The sequence below is a fragment of the Perissodus microlepis genome, chromosome 11 (genome assembly GCF_051167445.1).
Source record: "Perissodus microlepis isolate ML-2025 ecotype Zambia chromosome 11, ASM5116744v1, whole genome shotgun sequence".
Classification (NCBI taxonomy): domain Eukaryota; kingdom Metazoa; phylum Chordata; class Actinopteri; order Cichliformes; family Cichlidae; genus Perissodus; species Perissodus microlepis.
Genome location: NC_140471.1, coordinates 28149658 through 28175081, shown reverse-complemented (window position 1 = coordinate 28175081; position 25424 = coordinate 28149658). Strand labels below are relative to the sequence as shown.

General features: G+C 39.5%; 2 protein-coding genes across 2 annotated transcripts in view; one reads left to right on the top strand and one right to left on the bottom strand.

The window, feature by feature from the left end:
- The window catches only part of iglon5 (IgLON family member 5), a 119332-nt gene extending 109975 nt beyond the window's left edge, over positions 1-9357 (top strand). Inside the window, exon 8 of the mRNA XM_084943853.1 lies at positions 2406-9357. Coding sequence (XP_084799979.1) covers positions 2406-2509 — 104 coding nt within the window. The 3' untranslated portion in view covers positions 2510-9357. The remainder of the gene's footprint in view (positions 1-2405) is intronic.
- Positions 9358-20005: 10648 nt separating this feature from the next.
- On the bottom strand, positions 20006-24053 carry LOC146378097 (free fatty acid receptor 2-like). Its single transcript, XM_084944851.1, has one exon. The coding sequence runs from the start codon at positions 22974-22976 to the stop codon at positions 21969-21971; it is 1008 nt and encodes a 335-aa protein (XP_084800977.1). The 5' UTR covers positions 22977-24053; the 3' UTR covers positions 20006-21968.
- Between the last annotated feature and the right edge of the window lie 1371 nt (positions 24054-25424).

Here is a 25424-nt window from a genome sequence, read left to right as displayed (position 1 = left end):
ATTGGCAGTCTGTACTAGGTTTCACTTCACACTGATACTTTATAAGCCACCAGGTTAGATTTTTGAAACCTAGTAGACTACATAAAAGCACAAGAGTGGGTTAATTAAGGGTTCTTACAGTTGCCCATTCAAGCATTATGCAATGCCTTACTGCAAGTACCATATTCTTGATGGTATGCTGAGTTACATTGAATAAGCTGCTGTATTAACTTTTATTCATGACTGTTCCTAAACTCTTTTAATAAGGTTATGCTGTATCTATAGTGGTTCAGCATGTAAGCTCCATAGATCCATCTCTAAAATAGGACTACACATCCCATCTCAGGCCCACCTTATCATAAACAACACATGTGCCTAGCAGCACAGAGGTGATACCTGTGGATGGAATCTGACTAAATTATAAATCAAAACACACCCTGGAGGACCAACAACAGAACTCCTGCTTAGCCTGTCCCTGTACTATTAATCCAGTTTTAGGTTATCACTCCAGCATTTAATGGCTTTGCAACTTCAGATGAACCACTTTAACTTTCTTAAGTTTCACAATAGCCTTTTTTCCCCTTGCTTTTACCACACAGGTGTAAAAATGAATAATTTATCTGGGTCACACGTTGTGTGGGTTTCCAGCGCCAGCAGTGTTGCACTGTTTCGCTGTTTGACAGGCTAAATGGAGTGAAGCGTGATGAATGTTATTTACATTTAATATGTCAACCCTGAACATGTTTCATGCAAGCTTTTCATGGGTTGTAACTTGACACTGAGTATATTTGTGTTGCTAAATTAAGAAATGTAATAATTTAGATCTCATGGTGATTATTTGGATATGTCAAACTGGTAATATTAATAATTGCTAAATTTCATTTCAAATGCCCCTTTCATTATGAATGTTATGACATGTCAGAATCAGGCGAAACGTGCATCCATTTCTGGCTTTTCAGTGTCATTTGAATATATTAAATGCTGGTTTAATAGCGTTACTTTCTTTTAAAATTAACCCACCCCTTATCTTTTTTTATAATTTACCAAATTATAAAAAATACAGAAAAGGTGCAGTGATTTACTGAAACATGCAAATAGAAATGTGAATACAGTATATAAGGCACGTACTAGATTGTTAGAGTAAAATTCTAACAACCTTGAAAGTCAGTATTTGGTAAAACCACCTTTACTTTTAAACACAGCCTGAATTCTCTTAAGCAAGTTTTTTTGTCATTTCTTTAAGTAGTCTTAAAGAACAGTTCTCCAAGCTTCTTGAAGGACATTCAAAGCTCTTCTTTGGATGTTGGCTGCTTTTTATTCCATTCTCTGTGAAAATGACCCTTCAGGAACGTCAAGGTCCACAACTGATAGTACTCGATTGTGTGTTTTCTATCCAGGGATTCTTTTACTCTTTTGCCAGTGTGTTTGGTATCATTGCCACGCTGAAAATCAGACACTTTCAAGATGGATTACATGTTTGCTCAAAATCTGATGGTCCTTTTTAGTGTTCGTAATTCCATCAGCTTTCACAAGCTCTCCAACACCACTGGCTAACGGTGCGTTTTGAACTCACTTCCTGTGTAGATATTTCAACCAAACATTCTCTCATTTTGTATGTCGAGTCTTTGATGGATTTTTCCTAGTTCTTGAGGACGTGGCTCTCAGTTACTGTTCAGTCACTTGCCCTTTTGTCCTCTACTTTTCCAGTTTCCTCAGATTTTTTAAGAACACACTGCACACTATATCAAGATTTTACTTAATAGCTCTTTGTTAATCACCTTGTTAGTGCAAAAATACTATTTTATGTCTTTCGATCTATGTTGTCTAAAACTTTGAACTACATAAAGAGGAACACATTATGCTTTATCAACAGGCTGCTACTAACAAAGTGCCTAAAGACACAGTTAGGCAGCTTTAGTTGTGCTTGAATGGTTCAGAGGTCAGTGCTCACAGGTGGCTTAACAAAAAAACAACAACAAAAAAAAAACATTCTCCTGAAAATGGCCAGGTAGGGGTCAGAGGGGTGGATCAAAACTTTTGCACAGTACTACATGCTGATTACCATTTCCCTACTAAGTACACAGTGATATCAAATGAGACCAAAAGCTCGGCTGTTTCATCACAAAAACAAATACCCCCCCCCCCCCCCGCCTTTTCCTAGCACTTAGAAAATAGGAAATGTAGTTCATATTTCAAGAAACACCATTTCCCTAATGTACAACACATTGTTTACAGTAATTATGCCAGAGTATCAGAATTAATTCTGTTAATTAACTGTAATATGTTTAAAAATTTATACAGGCTGTCACAGAAATAGACGCCTCATTTCTACCGGTGGTTGTAGCGTTCTTTGTGTTTTTAACAATGCGCTTCCCCGCTGCCCCCCTGTCCTCCCCTCTCCTCTTCTTTCCATTCTCTCTGTTCAGGACCGGGGGCCCTACAGGGGCGAGGGACCGGTTTACACGCAGGGATAAGTGTCATCGTGTGCGTTTGGGTTTCCCTCTCTGCTGCTCTTCTGCTGAAGGTGTAATGATCAAACTCCACCTGGAAACGTCCCTGAGCACCCCACCTCTCCCTCCCCGCCCTCTCTCCCACTCAACGGAAGGAAAACGGAAATGAAATTCTTTAATTGCGAACCCATCACTGTGAACAAAAAGAATATGCATTATTCCAGGAGCCATTGAATCATTGCATCAAACACAAAACTCCCCCATCACCTCACCCCACCCGCCCAATCCCCCACCCCCACCCAGCTCCCTCAATTGAATTTTAAGGTCAGCTCACACTCATTATCTCTTTCTCTCACTCTTTCTCCCTCACACACATACAGTCTTTCCTTTTGTTTCCCAGAATGCCTTGCAGATTTCTCTGACTTGGTACTTAGCCTCTTTGTTTTTCCCATTATTACCCCTGGGCTGATGTTAATAGAGAGTGTATATTAAAGATAATTGTGTTAGTGATCAACAACAAAATAGATTATCTAACAAGCGGAAGATCATTTATGTAATATAATACATAGACTATTGACTGACCTACAATGTTTGCCTTATGGAAATTATACGTGAAATCACAATGTTACGGTGGATATTTAATGAAATTATATGATGATAATGATGCATTATGATATGGCACTGGCGGTCATGTGACCTTTTTAAAAATTGTCCAGTTGGTGGCCGTGTGAATTGTCACCCTTTGATCTCACACCTTACATACTCACACACACATACGCGTATGTTTTTTTTTTATTTTTAACTGTGTAGCAGATAAACTGCTATGAATGATGTCAAAATGTATTTTAAAAAAATGGCTGGGTGGTGATGGCGTCAGTCTTAACTACCCCTCTATGTAATTTGGGGAGTTTATATTAAGGTTTCGCATGTAGACTCGCTCACTACCCAAACCTTTTTAGCTACCCGACTACCCCTCTGTTCAGCGTGCTCTGTCTAGTCCCCCCTCGCATCGCTGTAGTGTTCTCTGCTCTATGTCTCCTCCTCCCTCCCTCCCTCCCTACGCTTCCCACCCAGTGTAAATATATGCAGTACAGAGGCCATGCTGGTGACTTCAAGTTGCCTCGGGAAGAACAACATCTCCCAGAAGCCTCGACTACGCTCCAGTGTTCTGAAGCAGCAAGAGACTGTCCACTGACAACAATATCTTCTGTTTCAAAAGCTGAGGCTCCATCCTCTTTGTCGCTTGTTGATAGCATGTACCGGTTAGAGATGTTCCTGTTGTGAGTCCATACTCCCTCTACACTCCCTTCCTTCCCTCCCTCCTCCCCTTCTTCTCCCTCCTTCCCTGCACTGTGTCTGTTTTTCTCTGCAAGGTTACCTGCTTTTACTTTTTTGGTGTTAATAATACTACAGATGATGACGATGATGATGTTAATAAGTATTTGAATAACTATGAATAGTAATTCCATGTGAGAAAAAAAAACGAACAAAATCTGATGGTAAAGAGTCGTGCGTGGGGAAAAAAGAGTTCTTTTGTACTTTACTCACACACATTGAACAAGTACAACGAAAAAACAAAACTACAAAAAAAAGGTGTAAAGTTTTCAAAGTGACGTGCTCTATTTTACCATGACAAGCTTTTTAAAGACACATTTGAAACACTCTGAGGGATCATTTCAACCAGCTCCAGAAGCTATGAATGATATTGTAATTTATAATTTGTAACAGTTTATGTATTTGACTCTTTTTGTCATGCTGTTAGCTGCATCTCACACACACATTTACTGCACATTCCTCCACTTATCATAGTGTGTCTTTCTCTGTTTTGACCAGCTAGATAAATGTCATCCTCTGGTCATGGCTGTAAGTCATTCCTAGTTCTGCCAGACCGCACTGAGATAAAGATGTAATTAGCCATTACCTGTGGCTGGCTAAGTGAAGGAGTCCGGGCTCCACCTGTCCTTCCTGCTACCCAGTTATGGCCCCTATAAATCAAGCTCAGCCCTGCAACTGACAGGAATCCTCTTCAAGGACAACCTCACCTTGGTGCACCAGTACTCCATCCACTGTGTACCTGTGACATGCAGGCACGGGCACTACCAAACCCCCATGGCACAATTATCCAGCCACTTCCCCCACACGGCACAAACAGTGGCAGGAAGGCATATATTTCAATATGGCAGAGCCCTTTTCTCTCCTAAAGCACTGTTCCACTCACATGCAGAGACTATATGCAAATTTGCCATAACGAGCCTGAACATCTCCCTGGCTGAGCCCTGACTACACCGACATGAAAGAGGAATTACTCGATATTGAATCAAATGTCTGAATGTGTGTGTTTTTTTCTTTTATTTATTTGTTATTTTACTCAAATTTTTGGTTCAAGCCAGCAATAACCCCTAATTCTACTGTGCAAGAGATGTCAGTCATGGTTAAAGCTGTGGTGTAATATCTGAAAATCTGCCATTAACAAGGTAAATCAAATAAGTCTGTTGTTGTACTTTTATTGTGTACAGTACTCTGAAATGATTGTGAAGCTCTGTTTAAATGGCCCTTATTCTAAAACATTACAATACATGTTGTTCTCAAAAGTCTTGCCCGCTGCAATGTATTTGGGTCGTCTGCGTGACAAAACGCCCGTTGTGCATGCATCTTGTTGCTTCATAAACAACGACGGGTTCCATTTCAAGAACAAGAGCAGGTCATTTGGTCAGTGTTTCTTATTTTTTCCTGTCTCCTGTCACTATCTACATGCCTCTTATGCTTTTGTCTTTAGTTTTATCACTTACCGTTTTTGTTCCATGTAAGCGTCCCGCTGGATTTTTCAGTGGCGTATAACATCTCTATGTACATAATCTGTCCTTGATGAAGAAAAAAGAAAAACATAAAAAAAAAAACAAAGAAACAGAAGAAAAAAAAAGTGGATAAAAAATAACATACTGTCATGTTTCTCAGTGTGGGTTTGAAAAAGCACGTCAATATTTGTGTGTGGATGGATTTTGAAAAAAAAAAAAAAGAAAAAGAAAAACAAGCAAATAGTCTGTTTTGTTGAGGTCTGTGGGTAAAGGGTAAACGCGGGGGAAATCGGGGAATATCACCTGCCGTGGAGTGGGTTAAACTGATTGTGAGAATGTGTATAAAAACAATCTGCAAAAGCACACAATTTCATGCCTCATGATGTATGCGCGGTGCTGTGCAAAGGTTTTAAGTGTTCTATTGATCATACAAATTTTAGTTATTAGAAATTACTAAAAAAAACAGTGAATAATTCACGAGACCACTGTGTGCTTTTAAGACCCACCAGTTCCTCTAGCAGTTCACGCTTTTTGCAGTGTTCTTAACATCAAATGAACTGCGGCCTGTGTGTCTGCTGTCGTTTTGTGTAACCTCATTGAAATGTGCAATCGGCGGGAGTCACAGCTTTTCTTACGGGATTTTCTCCGACTCTGGCTGCATCTGAAGCCATCCTGATTGGTATGTGATGGATAACAATCAGAACATCTAAAGCACATCTGTTAAAACCTTTGCACAGTACTGTAAACAAGTCACACTTGTAGTGTGACAGAAGGAGAGAGTGTTAGTAAGAACACAGCAGATCCTCTGGGTGCAACAATCTGAGGGTGGATGAGGAGGCTGTTGGGAGAGCACCCGGTCTCATGGACCAGTGGGAGGATAGCCTGACAATGTAAATCCAAAAGCTGAGAGCCAGAGGGAGATGGGATGACACTAACCAGACTGAGCTCTCCATTTAGGGAAAGAAGACAGACAGGCACTCATATTGCATTTCCAAATATGAGAGCTGTGGTCTTTCCCAGGGGAAGGTGTACCACACTATTTATGGTTGCACTATGTAATATGAATAGAATTAACATAGCCTTCATCACAAACACAGCCTGGCCTACTTCAAGTGGATAAATAACACCCAACTGGGGTTCAATGAGTTTACAGAGATATATAAACAAGACGTTTCCTGAGCCCCTAATTACATTCACTGCACCCTGATGAGAAAGTGTTGATTGGCTCCTGTAGCTGAAGGTTGTGATGATCTGTTTACAGAATCTTTTTTTTATTTAATGTGGCGCCTTCAAACTGTTCTCACAAACCTCATCTCACAGAACTAGCAACTAGTGCCATTTTACAGTATATTATATAGTAGTATCTTATCTGATGGATTTTATGTTTGTAGTTGTGGTTTTTTTTTCATCAGTTTTTTTTACAGAGTTATAAATTTGTTTTAAGAGCAGGGGATTTAAAAATGACTTTGAAGTACATTTCAAAGCACTGTGCTGTTTGCTAAAAGGATTCAGGTAATTAAGCACCAAGCTGGGGTGTAAGGACAGATACTGCACATCACTCCTGAAATGTTGCAGTGAAATATTAAAATCATAATTGTACTTCAAGACTGAATAGTGAAATAAATGTTAGCCTAAATAAGGTGTGCAGGTACCTCTTTCTTTGTTTCAGCTGCAGCCTTTCTGCAAACACCCTCGCTACATAGCACAGATCCCGGACAGACTTTCAATTCAGAACGCAATGGTTAATCAATACATTCGACTGAATGGCTTTGGAATAGAGCAATTTCTCCCTGGCTTGCCTTACCAGGTCCCCAGAAGCTGGATTGATCAAGTGTCTATAGACCAGCCTTAGAACAGAGAGCATAATTTATCATGCCTGATACAAGACACCCCTAATTGCACATTGATTTTAAGCCCGTCTCTGAAACTATTTGCGCAAGTTGTAATGTCAGCTCAGTAAACTATGTGTTCAGGGCTGCGGTTCAGATCTGGGGAATGAAGAATTAATCATTTGTTTTTCTTTTCATGTCTATCCAAGATGGTATTTGTTGTTTCTTTTCCCACCTAAAATACTGTAAACTGTAAAAAATGAGCCTTCCTACACTGTACGTGTAATTTATTGGGTGCAGTAGTGCTGCTGTATTTCATTAGTAATGATGAGATATAACATGGAGATTTTGCAGTTGCCAGTGTCAGCAGCCATATCTAGAGGCATATGTAATAATAATACACACTTATAAGGTGTCGTTGTGTGCAATACAATAATAAGACATTATGTGTGCTGTAATTTGATAATGTGACAAACTGACGGCATGACAACACTAGAGTCAGTGCACCAGAGGGATACGCTATACAGACTAACAATTATATATGAATGATTTTCATTGTGCTAAATCCCCTGCTCATGTCCTTTACTCCAAAGCACGCCAAATTCCAGTATATTATCCTAATTATCCATTGTTTACCAAATATCTACAGGCTCATTCAGTTCTCATGGGCAAAGTCAATGTTGCAAGTCTATTAGGGCCTAGTACTTTTCCATTAGCACAGCCAATAAATGCATTGGTATACAGCTTGGTACACAGGATTGGTAAGTGAAAGCATGAGATAGATAGATAGATAGATAGATAGATAGATAGATAGATAGATAGATAGATAGATAGATAGATAGATAGATAGATAGATAGATAGATAGATAGATAGATAGATAGATAGATAGATAGATAGATAGATAGATAGATAGATTAGGTGTTTTGTTTATATTTTAAACCTCAGCTTGTGGCGAAGATGTTGGGCCACAGAGTGATCAGTTCGCCCTCTTCCTCTCTGTGGCCACAGATGGAGCCTTGTCAATCACTCACCTCTAAGAACTGGAGCGTCTGGCTAATTAACAGCATGCTGCACTCCGCCAGTTGAGCAAAAGCAACATTCGCATGGACTGTGCAACACAATGGAGGCATCTCGCCCACCATGTCTCCCCTAGTCATTAAGTCGCCCACCTCCCATCTCCAGCATAGAAAGAGTCCCATTACTTGGCCTCTCTGAATTACCATCCTACGCCTGGCATTTTCCTTGTCAGTCAACCGAGGGGTAAATATTGGTTGTGGTGCTGAGAACTGACAGGGGAAACTTGGATTTCTTTCACAAGTGACAGCACCAACTGGTGTTTTTGTACTGATTTATACCGCAGTTATGAAACAGAGGGGACGCCAGACTGTGGTGAAGTTACAGATGCACCATACACGAGTGTTTTGTGAAAGATGAGCTACAGGCTGGCATACGCGGCATGATATATTGTTGGCACTGGTCAAGTGCTATGTGCATCAAGAGGGAAATAACAGCGTTCAGACTGCAGGAACCTTCCCTGCAATGTAATGGAAAAGTGTCTCATTTAGAAAGTAATAACAACTTTTACCTGGAGAGTCCACCGTGTATAATTGCAGGAATGACCACACTTGGGTTAGTGTCAAATGTGGAACCCATCTCGCCTTCTTTTTCTCTCTGCAGACTCTCAGTTTCTTTTAATCTTGCTTTCCTCATTTCTTTTTGTGTGGCGATAACCTCTAGAAATGCTCTCCCACCCCTCAGTGCTCCAGGTTTGCCCACTCTGCTGTTGTTGAAATAAATGGTGTGTGTGTGTGTGCATGTAAGTGTGCGTACCCAAGTGTCAGTGTTCAAGTGTGCATTGTGCTCCACGGTGAGCATGAGTAATTTAAGAGCCTTCGCGAGTAGTATGCAGCATGTCTGCATCTGTGTGCGTATATGTGCGTTCTCTTAGCTCCACAGGGCAGGTTGTTTGGTTCGTTCAGATTACACACCTGAATTACAAGTGTGTCTTACATTTTTCATGATCTTATCAATGTAAGCACACGAGACAGAATGAAAAGAACAAAACATTTGTCTTCCACCCTGACAGATGTTCAGTGCTGTGAAGCGATGATTATACTTCTTTTTGATTCGTTTACTTGCTGAAGTTGTCTTTTTTCTTTTCCCTTTCTTCTGCTTTTATTTATTTTTGTATTTCTTTCCTTCTATTTTTTTTTTTCAAAATCCATGAAGTGGAGTTAAAAATGATATCAAGTGGAGGGAGATTAAAAAAAAATAAATAAAAATCATTTTTGTTTTTAACAGAACTTTTTGTGTGGTTTGTCGCCGGAAGCGGGGCTCTCTGTCGGCCCCTGTGGTTAGAAAGGAGGTGAAGTCAGACAAGTTTTGCTTCAGCTTGCTTTTTTCTTCCTGCTGAGTACGAAGCATCCGTTTTTGTTGCGTTTGCAGGTTTGTCTCAGAGGCCTTTTTATTTGTTTGATTGTTTGTTTTTAGTAAGCTATCTGAATATCTGGTTAGATGGGACACATTTTCCCGCAAATTATACAAATGTTATTAGTGAGTAATAACTTAATGGTCTGTAGCAATTACCAGCCATTAATATGGAAATTATGGCTGTCGCAGTGTGGTTGGAGGGAATTTCTATTTTGCAGCTACAAATTAGAGACTTATGCACAGGTGGAAACTCTTCATTTGTCCTCCCTTTGTCAATGACAATCATCTGAGGCTCTTATCTTCAATATGAACGCAGCTTAACATATTCAGTAATGAATTATCAAAAAAAAAAAAATGATAATAGCGTTGGGGCTCTAATCTGTTCTAATTACTTTTCAAAAAGCAATATAAGCACCATTCCCTTTGATCTTTTCAGCGAGGAAAACCATCAAGTTGTCTTCAACATGTATCCAGTATGTTTTCATGTAACTCTATGCTTAAAAATGCATATATAGTTTCTGCTTAGTTTTTGTCACACTGTAAAATCTAATTAGTTCCCAGAACTCAAAAAAATTGAGGAAACTCGTTGCCTCAAAAAAATTGAGTAAAGCTTAGCTAAAAATGACTAAATTAGAACAACTTATTTATTTTGAGTACTCTGTACAAGCTCATTTGTTCCCAGAACTCAAGAAAATTGGATCAAGTTTACTTAAGATGACCAAGTTAGGGCAACTTACTCATTTTGAGTACACTGTACAGCCTTGTTAGTTCCCAGAACTCAAAAAAATTGAGGAAACTCGTTGCCTCAAAAACACTAAGTAAAGCTTACTTAAGATGACTGTTAGGACAACTTACACATTGCAAGTCTGCAGTATTAAGAATAACTTGATATTTCTGACTGTACAGTGCTAATTGTTTACCTACTGACAAACATTTCAAGTTCAACTAAATGAAAAAACAATTTGTGGTAACCTGAATATGATTAAAAATAATTAACAACACTTTTTGTAATGATGTTAAAATCAGCCGAACTTTTATTTTCAAACACAACAAAGTATAACAGCCAACATACTGGACACTGTTCTGCTGAACAACAAACAATTATATTGCCATCACTGTTATAATCTTACAATGAAACAAAGTCTCAGATGTAATTATTCTGAAAATAAGTTTAGGCCTACCACAAGTTTGTTTTGTACTTACATTACTTATATAATCAAAATAAAATATTTGTTGTTCTGTCACAAGTGCAGTCTCTAATTTAAACAACACATTTGTTTTCTGCCTGAATGACTAACATGGATCGAGGTGATCCAAATGTAGGTGCAGAAGAAAGTCTTTAACTTCCCTTAAGTACAGTGGCAGTGGATGTGGGTTGGAGATGCAATGAGCTTGAACCTGCAGGCGACCAGCTTCACTGACCACACCATCTGTGACGGAGGACTCATCTCTCCTGGTGTCCTGCAAGCAAACAATCATATTTTTTGGAACATGAACTTAATTGCTTTCTTAAAACATTTTTTCTGCATTTGGTATAAAACAGACTCCAATTTAGACAATCTCAGGCTCCCTCCCCACCGGAGAGGTGACATTCAATGTCCCCCCTCACCACCGGAGAGGTGACATTCAATGTCCCAATTGTCAGTCTGGATAGCCCTGACCCCCACCCAACACACAATAATGTCATGAAAGCATCCTTTTAAAAAGGGCTATGCAAACATGGCCAATGACTTTCATTCTAATGATGTGCAAAATGATTTGGGAACAAAACAAATTTTGCTGTTAGAAAATTTGCAGACTTCACTATATACAGTGTAGACCCTCTAAACTAAGTTTGGGGGATGTGATCTTTCAAGAAATGCAGACCAAACTGTTGTTGTTTGTTTACTTACACAGCGTGTCTTGTAGAATTAACTGGAGTTACCAGCAACAGCATAGTGCAGTCATATCTCAAGTCTAATAACAGAAGACAGGAAAAGATCAGTAAGAAACAACTTCCCCAAACCAAAGCACAAATAAAACAATAAGTAAAACAGGCTGATCTAAAGTATGATTAAAGTTCAGCCTGATTAATATAAATGTCACTGACAGTTGCTAATATATTGGAAAACCAAAATATTTACCACTGAGTTGATGTCTTTCTGTCCAACAACAGGAGTGCTGGTCCCGAGCCTCAAAGACAGTAAGAAGCAAGCAGAGGGAGAAAAAACAGAACATTTTTCAGAAACTGATTTGATCCTTAATGGCTGTGCAATTATTGTAACATAGAGTTTGCTTATGTTGTTAAATAAAGGCTAGATTTGACATTAATAGATGCCACAGATGTTCAAAAGCTGCCACAAAGCATGAAAAAAAAATGGACGTCTCCGAAAACATCGGAGCATTTTTGCAAATATGTGATGTCTTGATAAATCGAGCAGCTATTTGAACTTTACACAGCTACATTCTCGCCTGAAAATATCTTAAAAGTTTATTTTGTGACCCAGAAAAAGTAATACGTTTTTTAGCCGCGCGCCTCCGCCATTGCCGCGCTACAAGTACGAACAGGCTCCGACAACCTGCCGACAAATGCGATCCTCCTTTTCCCCAGTTTACCCGTTCTGGGTCACAAAATAACCCTTTAAGATATTTTCAGCCGAGAATGTAGCTGTGTAATGCTTAAATATCTACTTAATTTATCAAAATATCACATATTTGCAAAAGTGCTTCCACGTTTTCGGAGAGCTCTGTTATCCACCAGCGCCATAGCTGACCGGGAGGTCAAGGCTCGATAGAGTCCGGGAGCACAGCTAACTCCTGGCGTATTCTTTTCAACCCCCCTGCACTCTTTTGCTACTCAGGTTAAACATGATATATATATAATTAGTTAGTTAGTTATGGCTATGGATTGAAAAGACACCCCACCCCTAACGGCTACACCTCCTGAAGAATTTTGTCTGGGCTCTTATCTCACTTTTTTATTTCAAACAATCAACAGAAAATTTCACAGACATAGTTTTATGTAAGGTTTTTAAGGCTGTGGTGTTAATTTTTAAGTAAAATGAGCCCAGCCTCAGCAGCAATGCTAGGCTAACACTAACTAGTTAGCAAGATTATAAACCTGGTGCTAAACTAAGAGAAGCCACAAAATAAGAGTAAACATTTACTCACCAAGTCAGTGTATCAGGTAAAGATCCACAGCAATGACAATAATCTCTTGAGCTGAGGCTTCTCCAGGTTTGCTCAACATATTCCATAACAAATGCTGGCACCATGAACATGCGGACGAGAGGGAGGAGGACGGTAGTCACGTGGCATTTTCAAAACACATCTTTCATCCTTCAGCACTGAGAAGCAAAACTTCCACCTTACTTAGTTTTTCTAAGTTAAGACAACTCAAATAAATTGAGTTTATCAGCGTTTTTGCATAAAAAGTACTGGTAACTTATTTAAATCGAGTTCTAATAACAAATTGATCAAAATTGAGTTCAGCCTATTTAATATTTTTAATTAAACACAATATTACATTTTACAGTGCAGTTTTTCTTTTTAAAGAAAGAGCTGGTGAAGCCAGTATTAGAATTTAGAATTGGCAATCTAATACATTAAATAAGTCACTAACTAAGTATAAAGTGCATACATTATAGAAGTGAGCTCATTCATCAACTGTAGGAGCTCAAAGGTGACACTTTGACTAATATATTCAAGTTTTTACAATGTGCAGCGCAGCGTTGAGCATCACTGAGTAATAAGCAGTTTCTCACCAACTTTCTGCCTTTCAAATTCGCCGTCTGAGCTGGGCTGTCTAATTTGAAATTCAAATCATATCCATTGCAATTTCTGATGTTCCTTTACTTACGAAAAGCAAAGCAATGCTCCTTTAAGTTGCTGTAATGATGGGGTTTTTAGAGTTGACCCTCTAACATTTCGATTAGGTTAATTAAGTTTTAAGCAGGCCCTTTCCCCTCTGCTTGAACTTATATTTTGAACTCTCCCTTTTCCAGCTTTAATGATGATTATTTCACCTAGCATTACATGTTTCCTTCCCTCGGAGGACACAGATATGAATTCATTACACTGCTGCTCATTAGAGCACTGAGGAAATTCATTTTTATCAGCTACCGCATGAGGAAAAAGTCAAAAAACAAAATCAAAACAAGAGTAATAACACACATATTAGTGCGCTTCAAGCCCTCGACAAGAGGGGAAAATTTGTTGCATGACTGAAATCTCATGCTCGTTACCTTCACATGCAGGTTACAAAGTGCTGTTGGATTTCTTTTCTTTTCTTTCCTTCAATACTGACACACATATTTTAGAGAGCCGTAGAAATACTGTGTGAGAAACAAAAACCTGTAGACTAACGATAGATTGCTTACCGTTGCACTTTCCTGTCAACGTGCAGACAAAGTGCCTGTTTGTTTGCCAAGACACTGACATATGTAGTTTTTCACCCCAGCAGTGTCTGAGATCAGGTTTGTGTTGAAGCATGACCTATTAATGAACTATCACCTCTAACCATAGAGTGCAAAACAAAACAAAAAAAGAAAGCTGACACCATCAAATTTTAATGCTCACCGAGCCTTCAGACTTTAAGAGTGCCTGAGAAATAATTTCACCACTCAAGTTTAACAGGGAACAACAGCAGCATGGAAAAATGGCCTCAGCTGTGCTTTTTTCTTTTGCTGGCACACCAAGTACCAGGTCAGTCTGAACATGTGTCTGTTGTGTTATTGTTATATCTTTTTATAGCTCCTTTATCCTGTTAAGCATACACATTCAGTTTTGTTTAACCATGAATATATTATAATTATTTACTTTTTAGACATTTTAACACCCGTGACAGTGTTCATTAGTAATCTTCAATATTTTTGATGAGACATTTTAATAATTGATTATAAAAGCTGCTACAAGTGTGAGAAATCCTTCCATCCTATGCATAAACCAAGGCCCTGGATCCAGAAGAGCATTTAGAACTTAATTAGTTTGCAATATTTTGTCTAGGACATCAAGTGGACGTCTCACAATTTCTAATATTTCAAGCTGATATGAGTTTATGAAGGTGTAGCTTGAAATGCCCAACCTTCCCCTGTCTTGCTTAGCTACTACTAGACTCCACTTCTAGCTCTCTAAATAACAAACAGACACAAGCAGCCAATCACAAAACCTTCCTGCCAAAAGTAATTAATATAAATAATGTGATAAAATTTTGTAGAGTAGGATTTTTGTGGTTGCTGATTTTTTTTACAACTCTACTGTTGAGTGTTTTACCGCTTATCTTATCGCTTGTATTTCATCATTAAACTTAATGATCACTGCTCACACTTGGCTATATAAGCAGTTGCTACAAATAAATCTCTTCAAAGCTGGTGAGACCCTTTGTGTTTGAGTGTTTCTGCAGAAGTGTTTTTTTCTATTATCTTTTGTTTTTCTCAGTGGAAGCCATTTAATAAGTTGCGTGTTATAAAAACTTCACTAAACTAAGTAAAGTCACTCCTCCGTTTGTTTGAGCTTTATGTCTGATCTTCTCTGTCTGGCATATCTCACTCCCAGCTGTCACCCAGGCATACTAAACACACATTTTAAAGTATTTGTAGTTGACCCAGAGGTCTGATCTGCACTTTTTAAAAAGTTGCTTGTATGACACATTGTATTAATGGCTCTGTCTTTAGCGCTGACAGCGACCCCGGAGGGACTGAGGGTTAGGCAGCATCCTCCATCCCTCAGTGTGATGCGGGGTGAGACGGCAACTCTGTCCTGTCATTTCAAAGTTGAATCCCTAAAGTATGGAGTTCAGTGGTTCAAGTCAGAACAGCAGCTCATCTCAAACTCATCCAGGCAAATCGTTGTGGCGAAGAATCAAACTTCCTCCCTGATGATCACTAACACTACAATTCAGGATTCTGGGTGGTATTACTGCGAGGTGAACGTCCTGAAGAAGGACCCAGAATGGGGCAACGGCACCAAGCTGGTCGTCTTGGGTAAGAAACAAATCGCTGGTTTCAGAAATGAACATGCCCACAATTTATTAGGACCGCTCCGCCCGGGTGATGTTGCCATGCTGGTAATTATGTCTCATTTGTATCTTTTGTACACCGGAGCCACGACGTTCAGTACGAGGCAGCTCGATACAAGCACCGGCAAAAAACATGTATCACCATAAAACGAACGTAAGGGCTCAATCTATAAAAATTCAAGTCATGTGAAATTCCCTCAGAGTTCATCTTTTTGCCTGAGCAGTTTCATGACAGATCTAGAAATAATCACCCCGGCACCATACGCAGTGCCTTGTATCGATCTTGCCCAGGGAATTGAAACTCCCCAGAAAACAAGGCAGGGAGGGATGGCCAAATTATTATGTGGAAATCCTTCATGCGGAAGAAAGCTTCCTTTTGATATTCCCTGATTGCAATGCTGGCTCCACCGAATAAAAATGGATACTGCATGCTTTTTCATTTTCATTTAATTTCTTATTCAAGATTTATTCTGCCGATTTGAATAATTTTTTTTAATCAGAATGTTATTGATATAAGTCTACTTGTTGTTAGTAATCTACGCAACATTGCTTTCAAATTATATGCAGTTCAAACTGCAATACTGGACATCAGTAGTAATTGATTCAGTGTAGCAGTATAGAAGACCCTATGCAGCATTTATTAATACACGATTTCTTTTACTACTAGCACCACCTTCTGCTCCAAAAATATACCTCCAGATTCCCCCAGAACCACACACCGATCAGTGGGCTCTCCTGTGTCTCACCGGAGGTTTCTACCCCAGTAGACTCACTCTCACCTGGACATACCAAAGCGCAGCAGCCGTTATCGATCACCTCTCAGTCACCAATTGCACCCTTCCTGCTGACAAGCCTCACAGCAACCTGTCTGAACATCCACCCAATGAAGCCCTGCTGTCTTCAGATTTGTTGGTGAACTCTGAGCCTCGGCGCCAGTCGAAGTGTCTCCAGGTGATGGACAACCACAGCCGGGAAATGTATCTCCTCAGTGTTTTCTCTCTCCCAAATAAGCAGTCCTTGAAAACAGGGATAACCTTCACGTGTTGGGTGCAGGACCACCCTGCCATGACAACTGCTCTGACTGCCTCCTTCACTTGGGGTAAATAAGGCAGGAAAATTAATTAATTTCCTAAATATGTTAATCTTATACAGCAGAAAAGTGTCTCAAAGGCAGCTATTGAGATAATGAATGTAGGATTTTCTTTTTTTATATAATTTAAATTCCCTTTTGGTATTTTTTTTAATCAAATTGTTATCCTCCCAATGAAAAATGGGACTTTATGCCACAGGTTTTAATTATTTATCTTTGTTTCTGAAAAAATGTGGTTTTTCTTCTGTCGGTTCAGCATGACAGATGGTTCTAAATATTACGATACCTACTGTTTGTTAAGGAGAAGGCTGTCAGGGGCATGAATCACTGCTGTAGCAGATTTAGAGCTCATGTCACAGCACAAACACAGCTCCTAGCTGCTGAATTCATCTAACTTTGACCCAGAATAGGAAAGTGAACTAATTTAAACTACTGAATGAATTCAAATGTTTTAGCTTCAGCCTGTTGTTAGCACTTCACACAACTTTAATTTGATTTTTTTTTATTTTTTTTTTTGAGAATGCAGTAGACTATTTATGTAAACTATTGATTAGCTAGCAGGTGCCCATTGTTTATTAATGTCACATAATGCTCTTATCTTGATATTTTTCTGACATCTGATAAATGTGGGCTCGATAATGTCTGTACTTTCAGTTCTGACAAAACCAGCCTGCTTTTTAGCCAATAAACCAAAGACTGTGTTCACTCACTGTCTGTTAGCTTTGTGCTGTTAAGTGTTTGAGGTAGAAGAATTGGGATTTTGAAAGCTTATGCCCGAAGCGTCTAAAAGAGCAGAAAGTAAAATGGATTAGCAGATTTATGTGTAAAAGAACAACAACATATAAAAACACACAGTCAACAAAACAATGAGCTAAAAGCACAGTTTTTATTATATGGACATTAGCACTGCAATGTCACCCTCTGGTTTGTGAAGCCCTTGTTTGAAGCCTCTATATTAGCATTTTAGTTTTTTTGTTATTACATATTGTTCTTCTGGAGCCAGAAGTGACCATATTTGGACAACGGAGTGGAGTGCTCAGCTATCAACTAACGCAGGCTTGATTAGAAAGGTGTATCCATAGGCTGTATGCAGGCAGGCAAAGAAACCTGGTAATCAGTACAACGCCACAAACACAGTTGAGAGGTCCGGCTCAGTAACTGAAATTAGCACAGGCGACAGCATCCACCTCTCTACCCTTTCCACTCCTAATTTAATCGTAACAGTGATTTTATTTATTGATTGCTTGTTTTAAAGTTTTTTAACATGAGATTTTATGAGACAGTATAAAAGGTGGACATAGCTACAATGACATCAGATACTGGCTTGTGAAGATCCGTATTGAAGATCTGTACGAGGTTAGCGCTTCCACCATCAGCATCTTGTGAAACTTCATGCTTATTGGTTAATGACTCGTGATGGACAACTCATTAGCCAATGTCGCAGTCTTTTAGGCAATTCTACATTGTCTTTGTTTTTATGGTCAGAAGTGTACGTGCACTCATCATGGGCATTAATGCCATGGTAAGTTTGGGTCTTTAATGATTTCTTTGAATTGTTCTTTTTCCAGGGTGGAATGGTTGTACAGCATGCATCTTTAATGACTTTAAAAAAACAAGAATTTGGTGAACAAGTTTAAAATTAATTGTACATATATACACACCCACTAATATTCCCTTTGCAAGTTGCACTTTGAACAGAAACCTTTGGTAGACACAATCAGGCTCCTGGTGTAATTGTTGTATCGATATTTGACCGGCCTTCTTCGGAGAATTAGTAGACTTCATTTAACTTGGTTGGTTTCCAGGCACGGACATTTAAGCATTTGTAAAGTCCATTCCAGAAGAAATTTCAAAACAACTTCCAAGAGCTTCTGTTCAAAGAGCTGTACATAGCATACATAAGAATACAGTTATTCTGATGTGTCAGTAATTCAAGATGATGAGAGGAAATTGGATGGGATGTTCAGGAACAACCCAGAAACCACCAACACTCAGGCCTGCTATGAACTGGAATCTGCTGGAACACCATGTTACTTTCCAGAGTGAAGCCAGTTTTATATCATATTTGACTCAAAGGCTGTCACAGAAAATATTAATGGGGGTGTATGTATATATTTTAGATTTTATGTATAATTTTGACCCTGTGTTAGTTACAGAAAAAACCTTAGACTCAAACCATGACATTCATGCCTGTGATGAGTCAAAGTAAGCTTGTGAGTTTCACTTTTGTTGCCAGCCTCAAGTGGCCAGTTGAGGAACCGCAGCTCTTGCACAGTGGATTTCATTTTTTAGCCCAGGAGACAGTTGCTTCATTTATAGATGCTATAACATAACCTCACAGTAAAGGTAATTACAGGCTCATGTCATTACTTTAAAAATTTGTTTGAGGAGCTTTAGTTTTTTTATGTATACAGGCCTGTGTCTTATTGTGGTGGGGCGTGGTCTGCGGTGCCGTGCAGGGAGGGTGGACGCAACTGCACGGCATCCTTGATCACGCCCGCCTAGTTATAAACACGGGGACTCAGGGGTTGGTGTGTTGTGGTGTGACAAATATTGAATAAAATGGCTCAAACCTATGATCCCTGGACCCTCATTCACACCACACTTACATTTTATCAGTCTGATATTTGTAATGCAGTAGCTCTGCTTACAAAACAAAGATTCATCAGGGGATTTTTTTATATTCGTCACAGGCTCAGAGGGGCTTTAACCACAGGTCCCGTTACTTTGTCAAAGCAGACTTTTTTTACTGGGATACCCCAAATCTCTTTTTAATCTTCTTTACTGATCAATAGGAAAAACCCTTTAATAAAACAATGTCTTCACGAACCACAGGTCCTGAAATACTACCCGTCACTTGCTCAGTATTCACTACCACTTCACTCTTAATCTGGGTCACACATTGATCATTCCAAAGCAACAGATTGCCTGCAATACTGCATACTTGAACAAATTAATGATTTTCTCCAATCAATCCTTACACACCTCTCCTCCCAGGGAGGAGGAGAACGTCCGTCAGCCAAAGCCAGCTCGACCTCCTTGATTTAAATCTGTCACGCTCAATAACATGATAAGTCTGTGCTAATCAGTGTTTATTTTCTTCTTCTTTTTTTTACAGATGCCCCACCTAATGAGCTGATTTTATACTTGAACATTGCAAAGATGTGTTTCCTCTCTGCAACGACCGTTTGTTTTTTATTGAATGGTAAGAGTAATTCTGTTTAGCTAGAATTGCATGTAGTTGTTAAAAAAAATGTTTTTAATTTTTGTGATCATCAATTTTCTCAATCTTGTGCCACATAGCAGTCAGAAATATCTGGGCGAAGGGAAAATGAAATCTGCCACGTGAGTACTGTATTCTTCAACCTTTGACAAACACACATAAGTACACACACACACACACAAGACTGATTTTCTTATTGTTTTATCCCTGTAATTTATCACACATCATTAAGGAAAAGTCAACAGTGATGCAATAACCAAATATTGTGTTCCAGGAAAGACAAAATGAAAAAGGAGAAAGGATTGCCGGCTGTTCAGCTGAGCTCTTCTCATCACACCAACCTTTTACAAACAACATTCAACTCATCAGGAAAAGAAAAAACAATTATCAGTAAATGATGTGCATAGGTCCGTCTCACTTTTCCATGTGAAAAATTCTCCAGATTTTAAACCACATCTGTATGTATGTATATTCTGCTGTGCTCTTTCATAGTGTATAATCTGTAATCGCTGATGTGTACAAGTGATTCATCCCTGTAACTTTTTATCCTATGGCATGCTGACTTGCAGATTTTTGGATTTGTTCGTCATGTCAGTGGCTGTTAACCCACACGTCTTAGTCATTCACTGGGGTCTGTTTGTCAAAATGAATGATTCATGCACGATCCACCTGTCAAACAGCTACAGTGATCGGCTCAACCTCTGTGCAGGCCTAATCCTCGCTAAATAGGATTACAGCCGATGCCAGCGCTTGCTTGTGTGATAGCATTGTTTATGTTTGCAGCGTGTGGGGTGAGATCTTGATTCACTTTTTGGAGGAAGTTCATTTTAAATTTAGGCCTGCCCACACTGCCAAGAATTTTAAAAAAAAACAAATACTGGCAGAAATGATGAACATTGAACAGCTGAGTGAGCTGATGGATCTTCAGTATAATCAGATTAGTGACATCAAAAATCAAAGAGGCAGCTCAGTAAGCTTTCTATTACTCATCCTGCTTTTATGTGTAAATACATAAAATGTGCATAAAAACATTTACATATGATATGACTGATCTGCCGATGGCAACTGTTGATCACTTGATGCAGGCGGTCTTTACGGGCATTTTTCATATTTCTCATCCCCCTTCTTCCCAAAACAAATTAGTCCTTATCTCTTTTCTTCCACTCACTCATACGCACACAATCACCTTGTACCTGTCTGATGCCCATGTTGAGGTTATTAATTAACTCAATTTATTATTGTACAGTTTGTTTCTGAAAATAATGTTTGTGCGGTTTGCTTTTGCTTCCATCAGTCCTTTCTTCCTTTTCCCGTCATTTACACTCACACGTGTGTGTCCACACAAACACTGTTTACACCTGCTGGCGTGGTTTCTTTACAAAATAATGCATGAGTCAGACATCATGCAAAATGTATAATCTTATTTGAATATGAAAATAAGCTTTATTTATGTGTTATTATATTATTACAACCCCCTTTATGCATATATATGTGTACATTCATACATCTCTCTTTCTTTATATATCCCATATAAATATAAGAACAGCCATCATCATGCAAAAAACATTACAAATGCAAACATATGTACAATTACAAAGCGAACTGCTCTCTATTTTCAGCATGCTTGTATCTGCATGAAGATGCCACGCATTTTCTCTTTCTTCTGCTACTTCTTCTTCAGCCACCACTGCTTGACACATAATGACCGTATTGTTGCAAACAATATCCTGTTCACGACTAAGGATGTTGGTTGGAACATTTAATCTCCAATTGCGGAGAGATGACGTGCAACGCTGTTGCTTAGATATTCATTTTGTTACAGTCTCTGCTGCAATGCTCCACAACACCTGCCTGCATTTAAGGGTCTCTGTACTTCTGTTACACTGTGCGAGAAATGTTGTTATGTCCTGGTGACAGTTCAAAGTAGGCTGTCTCTGAGGTTTTACCCGATGCGCTGCATAAAAAATTGGCATGGCGTGCTTAGGAAGACTGAAGGTTACCTGTCTTGTCTCATTTCCAAAAAGGAATGTCATCAAACAAAAATACACTGCACTGTATAAAGCCAAGTCATTTTCTCACATGTGTAAACATTAACATGGCATTAATTTTCTGCTCCCAGGGATGAAGAAATAAGACAACAGTAAAGGCAGCCACTTACAGGTCCCTTTCTGTCAGCTCAGATAGCATTGATCTCCTCTTGCGTGTGTTCCTTATCTTGTGCAGTCTTGGTAATTCCCCCGCACAAGGCCTGGAGCAGGTGACAAGACATGCACCTCTGGAGACGGCTTTTAACCCCTTCCATCACACTACCCACAGTCCCTCTCACAGCAGAGGAAGAAAAGTAGAAAATAAGAGGGTCTAGACAGGCATTGAAGGTGCTGCACAGTAGGGCCTTGTCTCTCCACGCCGGACTTTTCTTGTTTATAAAACCAATGATGTGTGAGACGTTGTAGGGTCCAAAACATAGAGCAAACACCACCAGGGTTCCCAAAGCCATGCCCATGGCTCGGATGCGCCGGCGCCGGTCAATGTGTTGCAGCTTTGAGAGAATTCTGATGAAGTTGATGTAGCAAAAACTAGAAATCAGGAAAGGGATGCAGAAAAGCACCACACAAAGCTCCAGGCGCACAGGCAGGAGGACGTTCAGCTGAGACTCGGTGAAGTTCTCATAGCATAGTTTTCTGCTATCGCTGCTAGGGTGAGCTGAGGCGTTGAGGCGTTCAGTGGGGATAAAGGGCACGATAAACACGATACTAAGTTGGGCGGTGGAGAAAATCCAGAAGAAAATGCTGGCAGCTACAGCATACACAGGTCGCCGCTTCAGAGTGTGCCGAATGGGGAAAGCCACACCCAAGTAGCGCTCTACACTGACAGCAGTGAGGAAAAAGGTGCTGTTGTAGATGGTCATGTAGAAGATAAAGCCAGACAGTGGACAGAGGGCATAGGGCATGTTCCACATCATGCCGTTCATTGCTTCCTGCATCTTGAAGGGCAGGAAGAGGAGGAAGAGGAGGTCGGAAATGGTCAGGTTGAGGAGCAGGATGTCAATCGGGGTGGGTTTCTGCCTTACTTTCTTACAAAAAGTGTAGAAAGCCAATACATTGGCCGGGAAGCCCAGCACAAAGGTAATGACGTAGACAGAGAGACAAAGTGCTGTGTGGCACCGCTGCGTGTTGGGCTCCATGTGAATCTTTCAACTCGGTCAAGAATTGAGATGTGTCACATTATATCCCCGACCCCGGGGATGAATAGACTGCAGAACAAGGAGGTTTTATCTGTGGGGCAGCACCGACCACAGAAGACGAAGGCTTCTTATTGGCTCAGTGTCCTGGAACAAACCCAACGAGACAGAGCGGTTTTTCTGTCCCCACCAATAAACCACAGCTCATCGTTTCCTCCAGGGCTTTGAGCTCTGCTGATAAGAGAGAATGAAAAGAGATTACCACACAGCACAGCAAACTATTTTAAACTATGAGTATAAAATTGACACTTCATTTGAAAACGTGCTGTTCATACAATAAATGCTTTTCCTACAACAAAAGGTAGGAGGCATCCCAAAGTATGCTGTAATTCTGTTTTTTCTATATTCTTTCTTAATTTTCTTCCACATCACTACTTCAGAGTTTATTGTGGTTGTGTATTATCTCTTAATGAGAAGACAGTGTTTTAACCCGCCACACGAGTTTGTATACAAACCATAATACTGTGTTATTGCTTGTTCCTTGTTGTAAATACAGTGCAGCAGTGCTTTTATCATTAAGTCCCAGCCCTTGTTCTTACTGTATACACAAATACTGGACATGTTGTGAAAATGATAACCCTCATAAACTTAATGAGTTAACTACACGAGGGAAATTAGCGTCTCAAAGCTTTACTTTGCCACGACTTTTACAACACGGTTCTATCTGTATCTGTTTCCTGCATCATCCTATAAAGGAAATAAAAAGTCAAGACAGCGGTAAGGAAAGTTTTATAATCTATAAATCAACCTATTGGAGGAATATTAAAATGAAACTAGGTTCTTACCCTTTATGGGGCAACGTCCATCGAGTGAATATCTGTGTCAGATGCTCAGCTCTTATAGTCCAGTGTCTGAGAAGAGGAACTATTTTTTTCTAACTATTCTCTATAGTGCTGTGATGAAACTAAAGATTTTACACCAATTTAAGCAACTTGGACAAGTCCACAGTGACAATTTTTGTCAGCTCACAAATCCTCACTCCTGCAACAGACTTCCCATTTTTGGCATTTTTCATGAGCAGCGTGGCTTACCTCCCAAGTGCGTCTTCCTTGCTGTTTTGTTTGATCACCTCTGCGCACCTCACCTCCAAGCTGCTGTCTCTTGGCACATCCCCCTATTTACCTGTTAATCTAAACATCCAGTGCAGATAATAGAAATGACTATTAGTGAGATATTGCTGCAATTTATCTCCCACTCTCGCCAAACATGGTTTCCCTGGTAACAACTGGCCTTTTTTTCAGCATGAGCGGTACAGACTGACTCTGTCAGGCTGTTTGATCGTAGGTTTTCTTTACTACATTTAGTCATCAATGCCCAATGCTTCTTTACATTTCCCTCTTTAATATGAGTCAGTGGAGATAAGCATTGGTCAAGGGAGATGGCCCAGTGACAGAGCTATCCCTCCTTTTACAGCATGTGGTGAGAACAGCAATGTGGATGATGTTGTTTGAATAGTCATATACTGCACACAGTAATAAAAAATCTAATAACCCGTGGCTGACTTGAAGACTGGCTTTACTTTTAGAGATAATTCTGTATCCTGCTGCAGCTCAAAAACACTCTGAGATATCAGAGGTCAGAGGCCCTTTTTTTGTATTTACCACCTGCTGCTTGACCCTGCTCTTGGATGGTAGAGCAGGGTCAAGTTTAAATTGAACAGGTTTAAATGGAGAAGACTGGTTTATTTCAGAAGCAGAGACGTGAGCTTCGGAAGTTAAAATGACTCAAAGGTGAACAAAAAGTTCTTTTGATGTTGCTTAATGTATGTAAATCACTCAGAGGCGGTTTCACTTGTGCTTAAATGCCTGACTCCAATGTTTGACTTTTGGGTATTTTGTCTGACCTAACTTCATGTTAGTTATTTATCCCTTTACCAGGTCAGTTACGTCTTGGTGATGCTATTGATCCCATTTAAAAGCCTCCTTTCAACTTCCGTGCACCCCAGGCAACGAGCAAACAAACAATGTGTGCGGTTCACGCAGTGCAGTTATTTCAAAAGTCACACTGTGTTGCACAAGCTGTTCTGTCCCACTGTGTGATCTGATTTTACAGAGTGACATCACGTAGTTTCTAAGATGCTATCTGTCCAAAAAGTTTACTTTAACGCTTTGTGGTGTTTCATCATTGGAGGACAATTTGATTTGGTGAACAAATCAAATCAAATCCAGGAACAAATTTTTTTTTTAAAAAATTGGTTTCATTTTTCATTTTTTATTTTACATTTTATTCTCTCCTGTCCTATAAAATGAAATCATATTCAGATTATTATTTATTATATTACAGTTGCTGTCACTACCAATGGAAAAAGTGTTGTAACAGAAACCTTGCCAGGGTGTCTTTGAACTTTTTCTTATTTTGATCATAGCTTTGAGTACAATAATGAGTTTCATC